Genomic DNA, 17,188 nt, shown 5'->3' with positions numbered 1-17,188 from the left:
TTGCATCGGCAGATACATTTCACATTTGTTAGCATAATCTTAAACTGTGTGTACACTGTCATGTTTTATCACAGCAGGTTTGTGCATATGCCACTGAAAGCGCCACAAGCTCGTGTTCTCAGGCAAATTAAAAGCGATGCGGAATCTTTCTCAACCAATCCGAATTCATGAAAATAAACAGGATTGATCCAGTGCAGGGCTGCAGTATCTGAAGGAGTCATCAGTTAATCACAGTCTCGTTACTAATTAAACAAGAAACTATTTTCCAACAGTTGATAACAATCAATGTTTTCCTATTTTAGTAATGTAAAAAGACTAAAATGACACTAAAAATATGAAGCGCTACATCAAGGGATGATGCCAACCTTAAGTATAAATTTCCTTATAACAGAATAATTCAAATAATTTGACCGAGAAACAGCTGTTCACAGCTCCTTTTAAGAGCAGGGACTAAAATAACAGAGAACAATCATACAAAGTTATCCTTGCAGATTTCCCTCATGTAGAATTTCCTTCTGGTGTGTTTCAGGTTCTTGAGATGTTTATAGGGTGTGGATAATACTTCTGAAGTAAAAGTGAAGCTAATTCCTGGTGGCAGAATGGCATGACCCAAACTACCCAATACCAAAACTTTTTGGTATATATTTAAGTCCTGAGGATGTTCGCCTCTTTGTCACACCTCCAAAGTAATTCTGTGATGGTGTCATTGAAGTGAAGATAAATAGACGCAGAAATACATTTTTAGACTTGAGAAGGCAGCGGTGTGTAAACAGAACAGAGAAAAGAAAAAAAAAACATCAAGCTCTTTGTTAGACTCAGTGTTGATTAGAGACAAACCAACTTGCTTTGTTTCTTTATTATTTGGGCTCTTTGGGCCATCAAGAGACATAAGGAGCTGCAAGCATGATTATGATCCATATTGGAGTCGAATTCACGTTTGTCACTTCATAGATCGATGCAGGGATTTTAGTTCAAGATAAACGTTTGTGGCTTTTGTTCATAGTTGAGGCTTTTCAAACCACAAATTCCAGAAACACAGCAAAAACATCAGCAACTCCACCCTTGAGCATCAAGCCCCATTAGCTCAGACTGGACGATCACAGGCCAAATGTCAGCTTGGATGTGAAACTCGTCACCGTTTCATTTGTTTTGCTGTGAAGATCTTGACGAGATGATTTGAAGGTGACTTACTGTCTGGCCTGCCAGAGAGAGCAGCCTGTTCTCTGTAGCAGCGTGTTTTCAGGCCCGAGACATGAAGCATCCAGAGGAGTCCAGTCCATGTTGGCTGCAGGAAGAAGCAGCAGCACTTTAGCAAGTTTTATTTTTTATTTGAATTCTACTGAAAAATCACAACTTTCTGAAATCTCTATATGGAGGAATGATCAGATGGCGTATTTTAAATTTTTGTAATTTTTTTTTAAGGCAGACATGACTGATGAAGACATTCATGATATGGCTGGTTATATTATATTGTACCTGTATTTCACTGTGTACATACTCTTGTCCTGAAGTGGTTTCAATATAAAAAGAAGTGAGTGGTGAAGTTCAGTACTCACCAGTATGCTCAGCTCTCCTCTCGGTTCCCCTGTACCTCTCTCCGTCTCCTTCCTCTCTCTCTTTAAGTAAAACAAAAGCAGGTGGAGCTTCACAGGTTTTTCTGGTATGAGGCCTCTTGACTTTGATTTTTTTTGACATTTTCATCGTCCTGCAAATACACAAAAATCCTTGTTACAGACGAGAGTACACACGTTTGTGATTTAAGTGAAAGTAAATTCACCTACTACAAGAAACTTGTGCATCTCTCTGTAAATTATTGCCCCATTTAAAAAACAAAAAGTTTAATAATTTTTGCTGTTGTGAGGATATAGCGTCTTTTTGGAAGTGTAATAATACATAGACACCTACAAAAGAAACTCCAATTAATGGGAGTACCAGTTAGGATTTTTACTGCATCAATTTCCATCCATTCATATTCTTAAACAATTTATCCAATTTAAATCACAGAGCAAACTCACACACACACACACACACACACACACACACACACACACACACACACACACACACACACACACACACACACACACACACACACACACACACACACACACACACACACACACACACACACACACACACACACACACACACACACACACACACACCTAAGGCCAATTTACAGTCATCAATCAGACCTAAAACACATGTTATAGTAGCGCACCCAAAGACAACTCACATCCAAATCAACACAATCAATATAACAACATGTTACAGAAAACAGACCAAAAAGTTCAAATTAGATGTATGAAGCCATGCAAACTCGTCGGTCTTGGTTTTATTTTTTCTATTTGGGGATATAAAAAAGGTTTTTGCTTTAATATCTCATACATTTAAGAAGTTCTGAGTCACATCATTCAAATCCATTAAAAGTCCAGCACAAATCAATAACATTGTGCACAGTTTGTACTTCGTACTCAAGATGCTCAGAGGTGTAGTGGGTCGCACTTTTGCCTCAGAGAGAGGCGAAACCGCCAGTTAGTTCTCCCAGTCAAATAACCTATATATTGACGAAACTGAACAACCACTAAACAAACGTATGGCCCAACTCAGAAGATCGAACTCCTCAGGTCCGGACTCAGCTGTCACACTCCTTTGAAGGAGTCAATGTCCACATTTTGGACAGAAAGGACAGATAGAGAGAGAAAAACAAAGCCATCTACATATGTGAAAATGGAAAACCTTCAGTTAACCGAGGAGGAGGTTTCTGCCACCATATATCCTCCATTTACAACATTGTTCCTTCTTCTCTGCCAAAGATATTCAATAATCCAACTTCACATGCTCATAGTCAAGACAAGTGTCCCCGTGTGACTCCAATGATCACAAAGAACATCAGTAAAAGACACAATAGAGAAAGACGAGTCATCAATTCCGTCATCAATTGGCCCCCATTGTTGGTATTGTCCATATAATCACGTATGTACAGAGGATCTATTTACTATGATATTGGTGCACATGCGCACGCGCTGTTTCCAGGGAGGCGGCATCAGAGTATTTTCCAAAAGTTCCATCTTGGGAGCCGTTTTCGAAAAGTTGCATTTTCAGTGGTGCCGAGCATCATTGCCGTGTATTCAGACAACAAAAATGTAACAAAGGTTCTGCATTTTCACATGAAAATGGAAAAGTATGAACTCTGGGATGGGCGGACTTCATGCCCTGACATCACAAGGCTGCACATTCAGGAGCAAACCTGCTTTGCAAACACACACACACACACACACACACACACACACACACACACACACACACACACACACACACACACACACACACACACACACACACACACACACACACACACACACACACACACACACACACACACACACACACACACGTCCCGTGTGTCACATTCAGAACAAGTCGTCATTGTCACAGTTAAATTCTCAGCCCGCACCTGCAGCGCAGCAGGAGAACCCAAAAATAAGACACGAACACACAAACGCTCAGACACAGACACTCTGCTTTAGGAAAACACTGCCTGTTCTGAGTAAACCACTTTAAGCCGCCCACTCTCCACTGCCTACAAGAATCAACACACACCAAGCTGCAGCTTTCTGTCAACATCCCAATAGACTGAGAAACAGCAGCAGAGCTGAGATTTATTTTTATACTCAATGTTTGAGACGCACTTGTTCAGGAAAGGAAGAAATGTTTCCAGCTCTTTGTACATGAATCACTGACCAAAAATACTGTGACAATATCGCCAGACTCTGATGAACAGGACATGTCTTCTTTTAAAATGTTCCCCCTTTTTTTTGTGCCTCTTTGCATACACGTGTCACACTGTGACAAGTTCATCTACCAATGCAGTTCATAAATAATGCTGGTTTTCAGCCTGGGACAATCAATTCAAGTCAGTTCATTTGTGAGAGTCTTTGTATTGAAGAAGAGGACATCGGTCTCAACATTTCCCATAAAACGGAGAGCCCCAATAAATCACGTCCAATTTCCTGTTAGCAATGATTCATCTCAGATGAATGAAGGAAAAACCAAACCAACCTTTGTGTTTGCACCTCAGAAGAAGGAGGTGAACTTCTTGCCAAAACCAGTGATAGCTGTGGGACAGAAACAGAAACACAATCGGGTTAACTGCATTTTTAAGAATTTAGTAACACCTTCATTTAGATAAAATCCTAATTTGCTCGATTTGAACAGTCACGGCGAGCAGGAGCGGGGGATTTGCTTCACAGCAGCAGCAGCAGCAGCAGCAGCAGCTGTTGTTGTTGTGCGAACAATGAATCTGTTGTTATCTCACTGTCCTAATGACGAGGCCGTTGTAGAAGACATGTCACTTATCAGTTCGGTTGATGTTTCGCTTGAAAGCTGCGTGATGAGTCACAAGCGTTACTGTCTTTTCTGCAGATGATTATCCAGGAAGAAATATCAACATGCTCTTCTAATCGAGCGACGGGGGCCTCTTGAGCCACCGGGTCTTGTGTTTGTAGGTCGTTTGGGGTTCATCAGTTGGTTATCGTTCACAAACAGCATTAATACTGGGATGTCTCTTGAACAGATCCTGCACTCCGCTCTGTTGCGGTTTTCTGCTCATTTGTTGCTCATACCTTCTCCCAGTTTGCCAGCCTGCTCAGCGGCTCCGCCGGGCAGGATCTTGGAAAACATGCCATCTCCCTCCATGCCGGGCTGACCCGCCGCCGCGCTGCCGATGCCTCCAGGCCGAGGAGCCGCTTTGGAGCCTGCGCAAGAAGACAGCACAGAGATGGAAGGAAGGGCAGAGGATGATGGGATGAAAGTGACAGCGAGCAGAGAGGGAAGAACAGATGAGGACCCCGAGTGAGAGAAGAATTAAAATCTGTGCAGGTTTACAGTTTGAGGGCATGTTCAACAGGTGTGTCTGTTCATTGTGCTTTCATAGTAGAAGTAATACATCACTCCTCATTTGAGGCTCATGCCGTGTTTCTGTTCTGAATGCTGAAGGATTCCTGTTGACTTCTGGTCATTAGACCTACTAAAACAAACCTCTGGAGGCTTTCTGGATACAGATTTTTCTGAAATAAATGACAGTTTTAACCCAGCAAGGAACACTTGACAATCTGGGTGATTAGGTTTATGCAGACTGTTGACATGAGAGGTACAATATTGTATCAGGGCCGCACAATAGCATATATTCAGACTTTGTTTCTGTATTTGGTGCAACATAATTCATTTTGATAGTTTATATGGCAGAAAGTTGCAGTGCTGCAGCAATTGTTTATTTTTTCTGTTCTTATAAAGTCACTTTAAATGACCTGTAGGAGTGACGGTGAGCGCATGTGTTCTGTGTTTGTCCTGTACTGAACGTGCCACTTGTCCAGGATAGCACACAACATCAACATTCATTTCATATTGAGTCGTGAACATTTTCCGTAGCTGCAACCTTTTGGTTAGGAAATTAGGGAATTATTTGATTCAAGCTGATTACAGTGGTACCAGTTATCCACAAAATGAGATTTATGAAGCTGTTAAATGCAACTAGTATATATATATATATATATATATATATATATATATATATATATATATATATATATATATATATATACAGTATACATATATAAAAAAATTTAATTTTTCCTGGCACCCTAACGGATGGCAGTGTATCTATTAAAATGGTTGGTGTGGTCCATTTTTCCACATCGTGTGGTTTTGATGCTCCAGCGTATTCATTTTAACACATACAAACTTTTGTTCAAAGTATTTATGATATCAGCTATGAATTTAGGAGGCATCGAATCGCAAAAAGAATCTTTCGCATCACATCTTTCCCAAATCCAAACGTCTCTTTCCCTGATGTTAGGAAGCATGCACCAAATTAACCAATGAGAAGATGAACAAGCTGTCGTTTTGTGCTCATACGACTCACAGTTCCTCACTGGTGCATTGTGACCAAAATTCTTACCGTGTTCAAAGGCTGCAAAAGGAGAGCCAGAGTAGAGAAACACTTCTCTCCAGGATTGTTCCCAACACACATTTGCGGATGTTAATGTTGAGCCACACATCCACTGACTGTAGGTTTAAAAATCGGGTCCTTTTTAAACTCCACGCAGAGTCTTGGCCGAATCCCAACAGACTCCACAAAGTGACTAAATTACCTGACTAACTCATTATGTGGCCACTTGGCACATTCAGACTGATCTGCTGCAACTGAGTGAAACTCCTCGTCTGTGTTTTCTGCTGCAGGATTATGTGCAGATGAGACGAAACAGCACAGAGTGCTTACATAACTCAAATGGAGTGTGCAGTCGCTGCCAAGCCGTGTGTGTGTGTGTGTGTGTGTGTGTGTGTGTGTGTGTGTGTGTGTGTGTGTGTGTGTGTGTGTGTGTGTGTGTGTGTGTGTGTGTGTGTGTGTGTGTACAGTACCTATGCCTGTAAGTGGGGGCTGGGCAGTCTTGTTGGCCATGACCGGTGCCGCTTTTGCTCCAATAGCTGTTGCTGGAGGTGTGTCAATCTTGGCCTGCAGTGAGAGAGAGAGAAAGAGAGAAAGAGAGAGAGAGAGAGAGAGAGAGAGAGAGAGAGCAAAAGCTCATAATTCCACACAAACACCCTGTTTTCACCGTTTTCATTGCAAACCCATTGGATATTGAAGACAGCACAGGGAAATATTTGTCACAAATTTACGATGTCAGTGACAGACAGGAGCGAGAGAGATGTGGGATTCGTCTGTGTTTACCAAAAAATAAAAAAATAAAAACAGGCTGGGACAGTGAGAGATGGGACCAGAGGAAAACAGGACGCGTGAAAAAGAAAGCAGAAAAGAGAAGCACAGACAGAGAGAAGATGGCACGGAGAGCTGCTCCCTTATTGTGTTGTGTTGTGACAGCGAACCGAACGATGAGTGACTGAAGCATGACTTTCAACACTGTCAGCTGTCAATCTGAAGATTTCTCCTTTCTGCTCCGAGGTTCATGGAGAAATTGTTTCTTGGAAACATTCACACAGATCACAGCCTGTATGCGCATTCCAAATTAAACTTGTAAAGCAGTTATTGATAGATTTGACACCGGTGTTGAGGTTATTCATAGTTTAGATCGTTGCGACTGCTGGCGAACAATTGGGCACAGATCCTCATGTTATTATGTTTTTGTCTTGAGTCATCAAGCTGAATCAAATTTGAGTAAGCCACTATAAACTCAACTCTTGTTATCAAGTACTTTAATGCCAAAACCTATGGCAGTAAGCTCTGAAAACTCATTATGATAATAATAATTTAGAAATGCGGTTACAATTATTTAGTCAAAACTGGCTTGTTGTCTCTTTTGCTTTTCTGTACGAGCGCTGTAACATTGTAATAATAATATTAATGCATAGGTTTTATATAACGCTTTTCAGGACACTTATTGACGCTTTACATTGTGTTATTCATTCACGCCATACTTGATTGTGGTACGCTATTGTACTCTCTTCGTACTGCTAACAAGCAATTGTGTTGTTACTACTTTATTGATTTACTGGCATTCAACTGGCTCAACCCAACTGACAATGACATGAAAAATCTGTCATCTGTCAGTAACCTCACCGCCGTCTTGAACTCACAGCACCTGTGATGCACCGGTCTTGTGATTAACCCGCCCCGTCTGGCACGCAGCCAGAACGAAGTGGTTCACCTCTCACTCCGCCGGTCTCCCAGGTGATCCCCATGACTGACAGTCTCCTGAATCTGTCACATCCCATCGCTGTCTCTGATGCATTCATATTGGATTGTAAATCACAGCTGTAACACTTATTGTAGAATACACAATGAACATTTTAAGTGGTGACAATATGAAATATCTTTCTGAATAATTCTTCAGTTCTCTTCGGGAATACACAACAAAGTTCTGTAGTATTCTGCACAAAGTGCCAATTCAAATACACACCCTTATCGGATTTTTTCCAATGAATTATTCACTAAAATATAATCACTCTGACAAAGGGTTCTTAAAATGTAAGAATGTTGTTCAAGTTGTAAAACTCTTCGTATTTTAAGAAAGTGTTTAAATTCACATTTAGCAGTCGGTGCTATTTAAAGTGGGGTAAAAAGGATTTATTACCAAATTCTTGTGGCTTTATTTGCCTTAATGGGTTACATAAATTGCTAAAATGCATTTACTTTAGACTCCTAGAGATTTAGTCTACTAAAATAATATTGTTTAATCTTATCTCAATTTTCTACATCCTTCTTTAACAATGTCAATGAGGTTACACGGAATTACTCACTACCTGAGTAGGCTTCAATCCAAGTATTTTACTACTGATTTCTTTGGATGACCGCTCTACTTTTACTTGGGTAAATTTTTTAAGTACTATACCCACCTCTGGCGATGCCTTAGCGTAAGCGTTTGTTGCTGTTTTTCTACGACAAACGGAGTTCAGAGTTCAGACTCCGGCACAGTTAAGACACCAAGTTCATAAATCTGCTTTAGAGCATCTTCCTCAAATCGATGTCACTTCAATTGAGCTTCAGACTGACACACACAGTGCGGATGACTCAGCTAATGTGTCACAGTAACAATACCACACAAACAACCAAATAAATCCAGAAAGAAAAACAAATCACTTTCTTAAGGGAAAAACTTAGTCAATAACTTAGCAAGTAACTTCAATACATCTTACAAAAGTAACTAACTGTCATCAAGAACTCGGAACTTGGAACTCGGAAAATACATATACTCACAACTTCTGTTAAAGAATTCAGTTTGGTGTCAATTATTTACTTTCTCCAATGCTGCTGCCTCCCTCCATGTTCCTTTTTCTTCTTCCCGTCTGAGCAGGTCAGTGAATGTTGATTTCTGCCATGTCACGCTGACTTATTTGAAAACCCTGCCCTCAACATCTGCGTACTAAACTGCTGTGTCTGTGGCACCGAGTAGCTGGGAGAGACATACACAGCAGACCTGCTCTGATATCCATCACTGGCACTATCTGCACACAGGAAATATGGTCCAGTGTCTGCTCCGTTTTGATCTCCCTCATTTTCTTGCTCTTTTTAGAGTGCTCTGTTTTCTGTAAAGTGTTTGTGGCTCGAAAAAATATCTTCATAAATAATCTTGACCTGGCAGACGCTGGACTGTTGCCAAATAATTCGCAATATCTGTTTCCGACTGACTCGAATTCAGCGGCAGTGAAACAGAAGTGATGCATTACGATGCAGCCAACAGATTGTTATTTATAGGCTCTAAATCAATGCTTTTAATTACACAATGGACCAAACATGAAAGTATAAGTGAATGAGTTTTCAGACTGAATAATTATCATGAAAGAAATTCCATTTTATGTTTATGGTTTCCTGTCAGATCTTTTAGAGTCATTTCCAAGAGCAATTTCTGCATAATTCAATATCAGACCATACGAATACTTTCGCTTTCCCTCTGCTAGAACCACAGTGCAGAAATATGAAAACCATGAACAGTATTCAGCTGCGCGAGCAGGGCATGACTAATTTCAAGGATGGTAATAGCTGACTGGGTGAGTGTGGCTTTGTGAACTTGCCACACTTTCATACATTTACCGAAGCCAGAATGAAGACCGTCATTACTTTCTCTCAAGTTTTGTGTCAAGCGACATGGTCAGATTTTTACACTCCGCACAGGCAAATAGATTTACATGGATTTATGATTAGCGAGTAAATGCAGGGTGAGAATAGATCTTTGCAGGGAGACTGCAGACAGTGAATCAGCAACATTGAGTTATCAGCTGTCTCTGTGTTAATCACAGTGTTAGATAAAGCCTGCCAGCAGAGGCACCAGAATTTCAATAAAGCGTCTGCACTGGGAGGAGATGAAGCAGCTCTTATCTCACGGTGCATGGAGGGACGTGGGATGATGGAGGGGTGCAACTAAAACTTGGAAAAGTGTTAATAAACCTACAGTAATGGTTTGTCATATCAAGAGCAGAAAGTTTTAGGAGGATGCTGGTCTAAATATATATATATTTCTTTCAGCTTTGTTAATGTCAAAATGCTATTCTCAACAATTTGATCCCTTAAATCGGGGGAGTTAATCTTATGGCCCCCAGAGTCCAATCAGGGCTGCGAAATAAATATATTCATTGAACCACCAGGGGTGCACATGAGTAGGTTGATCAGATTAATACACAGATGTAGAAATGTGTTTGTATTAAGGATGATTTGTAGAGTTTGACATGTTATTCTGATCATAATATCAGATATTCCACTATATTTTTGAGTTCCAGCTACATGTGGCCAAATGTTATATGTCTTTGAAGATCTAAATAGTTTCATAACAATGTACTGTAATCTGTAAACTGCAATGCACATGTGAAATGTGAGGCATGGTTTTGTCAAAATTGCAGTTCTTTTATTCAAATTAAAGTTTTGTAATGGGTTGTAAAAGGACAGTTCATTAAATGTGAACTTTTTAATGATATATTAAAATACTTTGAGCACGAAAGCAAAAACAGAGATTTAGAGTTCTAGTTATTTATATTTTATAATGCTATTATTTACTGGTCTTGCCCAGTAAAATTGTGCTGTGTGTGGCCCCTGAGATAAATTGACTTTAACACACCTGCCTTAAATGCTAAGAATGTTTTAACTCCATTTGGAAAATGTTGATGTTTGCATATTCAAATTTGATTTGAATATGCAATTTGTTTATATTAATATATATTACCTTTTCAAATCAGTCTTAAAATTTCATCTTTATTCCTGATCAAACACTTAAATTGAGTTCATTGATTAACCAGAATTTGATAGCAGGGCCATACCTCCCCAATCAATACCAAATATTTCCCCCCCACGTAGCCTCCCTTACCTTATTCATCTTCATCCAGCATTACTCTGTTACCCTATTCATCCTCTTACTGAAAAAAATGTTAAATTCTCAAAAATCTTTCTCTCTCTGTACTCACCATGGGAGAAGGTGTAGTTCCTGTTGGGCCCGTCTGCCTGGCTTGGCCCATGGGTCCACCAGCTGGTCCCATCTGCCCTGGTTTGGCCTGTCCCTGCCCCATGCCCATACCCATGCCCATTCCCATGCCCATGCCCTGTCCTTGGGCTGGGGGCTGCTGCTGAGGCCCGGTGGTCGCAGTGACACCGGGCTGCCCTGGCCGGGCAGCCGAAGTCTGGGCCTGCTGTTGAAGCTGGGTCCTCTGTCCTGGAGCCCCGTCTATCTGAGAACCCGGGCCACCCTGCCGCCCCGATCCCGCCGGCCCACCAGTGGAGCCTTGAGCCCGGGTAGAGCTGCCAGACCTAGAGGAGCCTGCATGCAGAAAACAAAATGGATTTTTGCTCAGCGAATGAATGATCCTATTACAAAAAAAGTTACATCATACTGTATGTAATATAAAACTAATCAGAAGCTGCTAGTTTCACTGCAAAGCCTGTTGATTTTTACTTGGTGTCAAATTTTGCGGGATGGAACTCCTTACGAAGTGTGTTTCAAAAAGAACCAACATGTCAGTGATGTTTGCGTCATCGGTTTTCTGAAAGCGGCACCAGTTCCTCCAGGGTTACTCAAGTCACATTATTTTCACAACCAATGTATAACAGAAAATGTAGTTTACGGTAAAGTTCCCCTATTGTTAGAATATCATTTCAGTTTTCATTATTCTGTTCATAATTACAAATGACAGGAGAGGCAGTTTTGAAACAATGACATGCAACACAAGCTGTGCGTAAAGATCAAACCGGTGATTTGATAAGTGCATTACGAGGAACACAGCCACACAGTCCGACCATCAGGAAACATTTCCTTCCAGAAATTGTGCCTGATATAGTTAGTTAAAACTGTTGATCCCTGAGGGGATAGTTGATTGTAAAAGTGTATGAAACTCAGCCTGAATGATGAGGTTATTACAGTTTTCTGCCTCAGATCTAAAATATGTTTAAATTCACAAGACTCTCATTCAAGGATCAAAGCACATTATTGCGGCAGTAAACATTTCAGTACCTTGCATTTAATTTTTTGGGGATCCTTTCTGCAATATGTTAGACAGTTGTTTATCTGGGATGACACAACAATGTCACAACACAACAGCGTGTTAGTAGCAATATTTGGGTTACAAGCATTTTAATAGACTATGAGCAGGTTGCAAAATCCCTGAGGGCAAATCCACATAAAGTGATTCCATTATGTATATTTAGAACGACACACCAAGTTATAATACTCTAAACAAAGTCAAGTAAGCTTGTGCAACTGAATATTAATAAACGGGTTCAAAATAAATCAATATGATCATAAAACTTGAACAATGTGACCTTTTTCCAGATTTAGTTTATCGTTTGTGGGCGACTGTAGATACACTGCAGCGCAACATGACCAGTCCAAGTTACACATTTACATGAGGTACATATCAGATCACACACATTAGCTGTTTTATATTAAGGCATGTGTCAGATTACTTATTTGGTAAGTGTGCCAGATTGTCTTTATTATTCAAAAACGAAATGCGATCTACAGCTGGTTTAGTTCCAAGATGAGAGTCAGTGAGTGTTGGATAATGAATCTTTTATTATTTCATCATTGTATTCCAAAAGACAAGATAACCTTAGAATGTTTATTATGTACAGTATAAACATATGTAAATGGCTCCAGTTAAGCAAACATTAGCAGAGTTTGTTAATACCGATCAACCCGTTTTTGTAGTCACATGGTCAACTAGTAAAAGTTCTTTTTCCAGTCTTTTAAAAATGATGTTGAGGTAAAGAAAATTTATAAATGTTTGACATGACAGGAACTACAGAGGAAATGCTTTTCTAATATCAAACACAGTTCATAAAAGAGGCAAGGTCAAGAGTAAAGATTGACTCAAAGTACCTGGGGGTTGGCCCTGCATGTCGACTGGCCCTTGGGACTTGCTGCGTGAGGACCTGTGCGGGTCCGCTTGTCTGGAGGAGCGCTGGCCATGATGATGCCCCGATGGATCGCGGGAGTAGTCAGTGGAGTGATACCCTCCAGACCTTGAATCACCACGTCTTCCTGTCGATGAAGATCGTCCTGAAGGGTCATGACGCAGGGTGGGGTCTTTGGGATGCCCCTTAGATGACCTTGAAGACCTCTGCTCATCTGAATGACGTGTTGCGGACGAATGGCGACCAGAACTGCCATGGTGTCTGTGGTCTCGGGAGGATGAGTGTCGCCCAGCTTGGCCATACTCATCCTGGGGCCAGAGGTCCTCCTCTGGGGGCTCATCGTAATCATGGTAGGTATGCTTCACACCATGCCGGGTCCTCCCAGTCGAGTGGCTGCTGCCATAGTGTCGAGAACTGGAACGTGGCTTCTCAAACCAGTCAGTTTCTTCCTGGCCAAGATGGTAGGCTTTGGAAACCGAGAGCAGATCACAGTCAATCTCCATGTCGTTTGGAGACAGCGGCATGCAGGCTGAAAGAAGAAAGAAGGCAGGAAGAAGACCAACCGCATGCAAAAGAAAAGAATAGGTGGGGGAAGACACAGAAAGAAAGGCAGAAAAATAAAAATGAAAGATTTACATCCATGCAGAATATACTTCACGTCAACTTCAGACAATACAAGACTAAACATCAGAAAACAAACACTGCAAAACTGTCTGCTATGACAGTTTCTTTTGTTTTGAGAATTCAAATTCAAGCTATTGACATCAAGCAAAATGTATGCCTCACATTATATCAACTTGAAGGAACTGTTACGCCAATCAACGTATGTCTTTGACTTTATATATACGATTGCGACAGTGAAGTATTTCTACATCTGACTTGGAATGAAAAAATGAAAACATACATTCTTTAGTAACGGACTGTTTTGCAGTGTGGACAAACAGTTCATGAGTCAAAACACACAAGAGCAAAGATTAATTCCAAAGACAATCAACAATATAACCCTGTAAAGAAATAACAATGCATATGTGTCGTGCAAAGACCTTTCAAGTGAATCAGATTGTGGCGAATGATGAAAACGACTACTCCGAAGAACCATGCGAGTACTGAACAAACAGACGACTGGACGAACAGGCGGAAGGACGGACGGACAGGCAGGCAGACAGACAGACAGCAGTCCACTGATACGAGAGCTCCAAGTGACTCTCAGGAAGAAGAAAACATCAGCATGCAACGGATAACTGTCTCTTTTTCCTTTTCATTTTCTTTGCTAAGCCTAGCCTTTGGGTGGGTGGGGGACGTTCAGATAAACGGTGGGGGCAGTAGTAAGTAGTGGGACTGTGTGGGAATTCAGCCCCCACAATTACCTTCGCTGTCTGACACAGCGCAATGATAATCGTCTATAATGTATGTATCATCCGATTTGTAGACGTGCGTCCGGGGAAGGTCCCGTATGTGGTCTTGAACATCTGGCAGCGAGTGACTGGAACCATACTGGCCATAATAGTAATGATATCTACTACTACGACTGTCATATGGGTCGGGGCCTAAACTTGAAGATCGCCCAGATCCCATGAACCTCCCCAAGGGACTGAGAGGGCTCTCCTCTTCAGAGTACTGTCGGGTTGGATGGCGCCCCCTGTAGCCAGATCGATAGGAGCGGTCGTCTCTCTCATAGGATCTGCTGCGATACCCAGAGTAGTCCTTTGCTGAGATCTTGTCCATGCCGTACCCAGTAGAACGGGAGCGGCCGGTGGAAGTGTAGTAAATCCGATCGTCCTCATCCACCATCATACCATAGTATCGACTACCATGAGTGGTGCCACTGCTGCTGTCATAAGCAGTCCTTTTGAAGCCGTAATCCTCAATCAGCTGGCGCCCTCGAATGTGGGAGAAGGGGGAAGCCCCACCTGTTACTGAGGAATAGGAGGCCAGATCTGCCTCTACATCCCGAGCCTCCTCAATGGGGGAAAACTTGGAGATTTTTTGCTCCATACTTCCCAGTTTCCTGTGCTTGCTGCGCTTGGTGGACATGACAGCAGGAGCCAGAAGGCTTCTGGAGGAAGATGAAGGTTTCTGTACCCCAGAGCGGATGCTGCCATGTTTGTAGTCGAAGTCATAGTAATAGGGGGATCCCCCACCCATGCTAGCGCTCACGCTGCTGCTGCTGCCCCCTAGTGGTCCGTGCCTGTAGCTGCTCTTACCCCTGCCGTGGTGGTCGTACAGCTCTTCCTGCATCGCTGCTTCCTCCTCGGGTGCCCTGCCATAGGAGGAGCTGCCTGTTCCTCCGCGCGTCGTGCTGCTGCTGTGGCCGTGGATGTCGCCCGGGTAGCGCCCACTGCCGCCATGATGCATCATGTCCCCTGTCGTCGTGCCCAGCCCATCTTTTGCCGTCAGCTCGCTCACGTCGTCAATCATCATGTAGTTTCTTGGAATGTTTTGCTCTAAGCCAGGAGCCCCATACATCCCATCTGCTGTACTGTAGGTCGACGGACTGTCTACAGAGTGCCCATATGCATTGGAAACTGTAGAAGTGTACTGTCCATAGGAGCTGGCTGTGGTGGTGGTGTAGCCATACGTATTTGCAGTGGTTGTAGTATACTGGCCATACGAACTAACTGCAGGTGAAGTATATTGGCCATAAGTATTGGGGGGCATTGTAGAGTACCCACCGTAGCTGCTCGACACTGGCGCTGAGCCATAGGGTCCATAGGAACTCGCCATGGTAGTCGTTCCAGTGTACTGACCATAGGATGGGGCTGCACTGGAATAGGAGGCGTCCTGGGCTGTGGTTGTGACCACAACTGTAGGGTTGCTTATCGTCTCATAGTTGGTGGGCATCTTGTGCTCCAGATCTGCCAACGAAGTCTGCCTGGGTCGTCCTGGATGAACTGTCAGGATGTCAGCTTGAGGTTGCCCAGGGTAAGGAGTTGTCTGGCTGGGGTAGGAGGACACAGCACTGGGATAAGGTGAGCTGTGGGTGGGGTATGGCGGCTGCCCAGGAGGTGCAGGGCCAAAACCTGTATGCCCCGGCTGGGGCTGTGGCTGAGGTGCAGCTGGTATCCCCAAGTCAGTCTGGGGGTATGGGGGCGTAGCTTGGGGGTAGGTGTGGGATGAAAAGGAGGTTTGAGGCTGGTAGGAAGGTCCTGGAGGGGGGCCATGGCTTTGAAGAGGCGTGGGTTGTGGCAGTGCCTGGGATTGTGACACTGTTGGGTATGGAGGCTGGTTGAACGTTGAAGTCGGGTATGGCACACTGGATGGTTGAGATGGTACTGCTGTTTGGCTCTGGGGGTACTGACAAGAGAGGAAGGATGAGGTGGGTGGGTACTGGGCTGCTGTGTTGAGATCACTGGTGAACTGGCTGAGGGGGGCAGTGCTTGGTCTAGTTGTAAGTAGCCCATTAGTCTCATGTGAGGCAGCCGCAGCTGCTAAACGTAAGTTATTCAATTCACTATCAGACATATAGTCCCTAGTGTCCCCCATACACCTCAGGTAGGCAATATCCCTTCTCTCCCTCTCCTTGACCAGTGTCTCTTTCCTTTGGTGGATCCCCAGCTCTAAGTATCTCAGCTTAGCATCAATCTCCTTCTCCTCCTCCTCAAGTTCAGCTTGCTGCTTTCTCAGCTTGGTTGACTCTTGCTCCACGGCCTTCAGTTCGTGGGTGAGGTCTTTGAGGAGGCTGGCTTTAGCAGCCAGGCCAGACCTGGAGCTGGGCTTGAGGCTGGGCACGGAGGGCAGGTAGACCTGTTGGAGGGCTGGTGTCATCATGGGCAGGTGAGCTGATGTTATGGTCTCATCTGGAGGAGGACTGGGCAGGGTACGCTTGACCTTGCGTAATAGGGAACTCTGCTGTAGGGCCGCCAGCTGGAGAGAGAGGAGAGAGAGACAAGGAGGGATAGGAGAGTGGGAAGAAATGGAAATGGCATAGAAGTATGGAAAAAATGCATTGGAAAAATGTAACAGAAGAATGAGGCAATGTAGAAAGGGATTGTTGGGGCCCCATGGCAGCAAAGTTAAATGGAATTGAGATATGAAGGTAAGTGGAAGATGCAGAGAAAATGTGTGAAGGTATCAGGGATTTGTGTGATTTAAATCATAGTGTAAGATGAATAGAGATAAGGGAGTGGCAGGAGACAAACAAAACAAAATAAATGGGAAAGGTTGTAAAGAAATGTGAAGGTATTGTAATGACAAGTAGACAAAGAGGTAAAAAAAACAAAACAACAAATAATGATATTTTTGAAGATGTTCAACAGAAATTAGAAGAGGGTGGGGAATAAACATTGTGTACAAAGGATGGAAAGAGCAGGAAGATGAAGTGAGGAGTAAAACTCATAA

The 17,188-nt window shown here is 42.9% G+C and overlaps 1 protein-coding gene across 1 annotated transcript in view; it reads right to left on the bottom strand.

Moving 5' to 3' along the window:
- bsna (bassoon presynaptic cytomatrix protein a) overlaps nt 1–17,188 on the bottom strand; it is a 150,804-nt gene that overhangs the window by 7,735 nt on the left and 125,881 nt on the right. The window contains exons 10-17 of the mRNA XM_080470444.1: nt 14,218–16,714; nt 12,816–13,316; nt 10,909–11,258; nt 6,421–6,514; nt 4,626–4,757; nt 4,063–4,118; nt 1,557–1,705; nt 1,192–1,285 (exon numbers count right to left, since the gene is read on the bottom strand). Of these exons, the coding sequence (XP_080326570.1) occupies nt 4,078–4,118; nt 4,626–4,757; nt 6,421–6,514; nt 10,909–11,258; nt 12,816–13,316; nt 14,218–16,714 (3,615 nt within the window). The 3' untranslated portion in view covers nt 1,192–1,285; nt 1,557–1,705; nt 4,063–4,077. The remainder of the gene's footprint in view (nt 1–1,191; nt 1,286–1,556; nt 1,706–4,062; nt 4,119–4,625; nt 4,758–6,420; nt 6,515–10,908; nt 11,259–12,815; nt 13,317–14,217; nt 16,715–17,188) is intronic.

Source organism: Lipophrys pholis (assembly GCF_963383615.2).
Source record: "Lipophrys pholis genome assembly, chromosome: 8".
Lineage (NCBI taxonomy): Eukaryota > Metazoa > Chordata > Actinopteri > Blenniiformes > Blenniidae > Lipophrys > Lipophrys pholis.
This window is presented reverse-complemented; position numbering and strand designations above follow the sequence as displayed.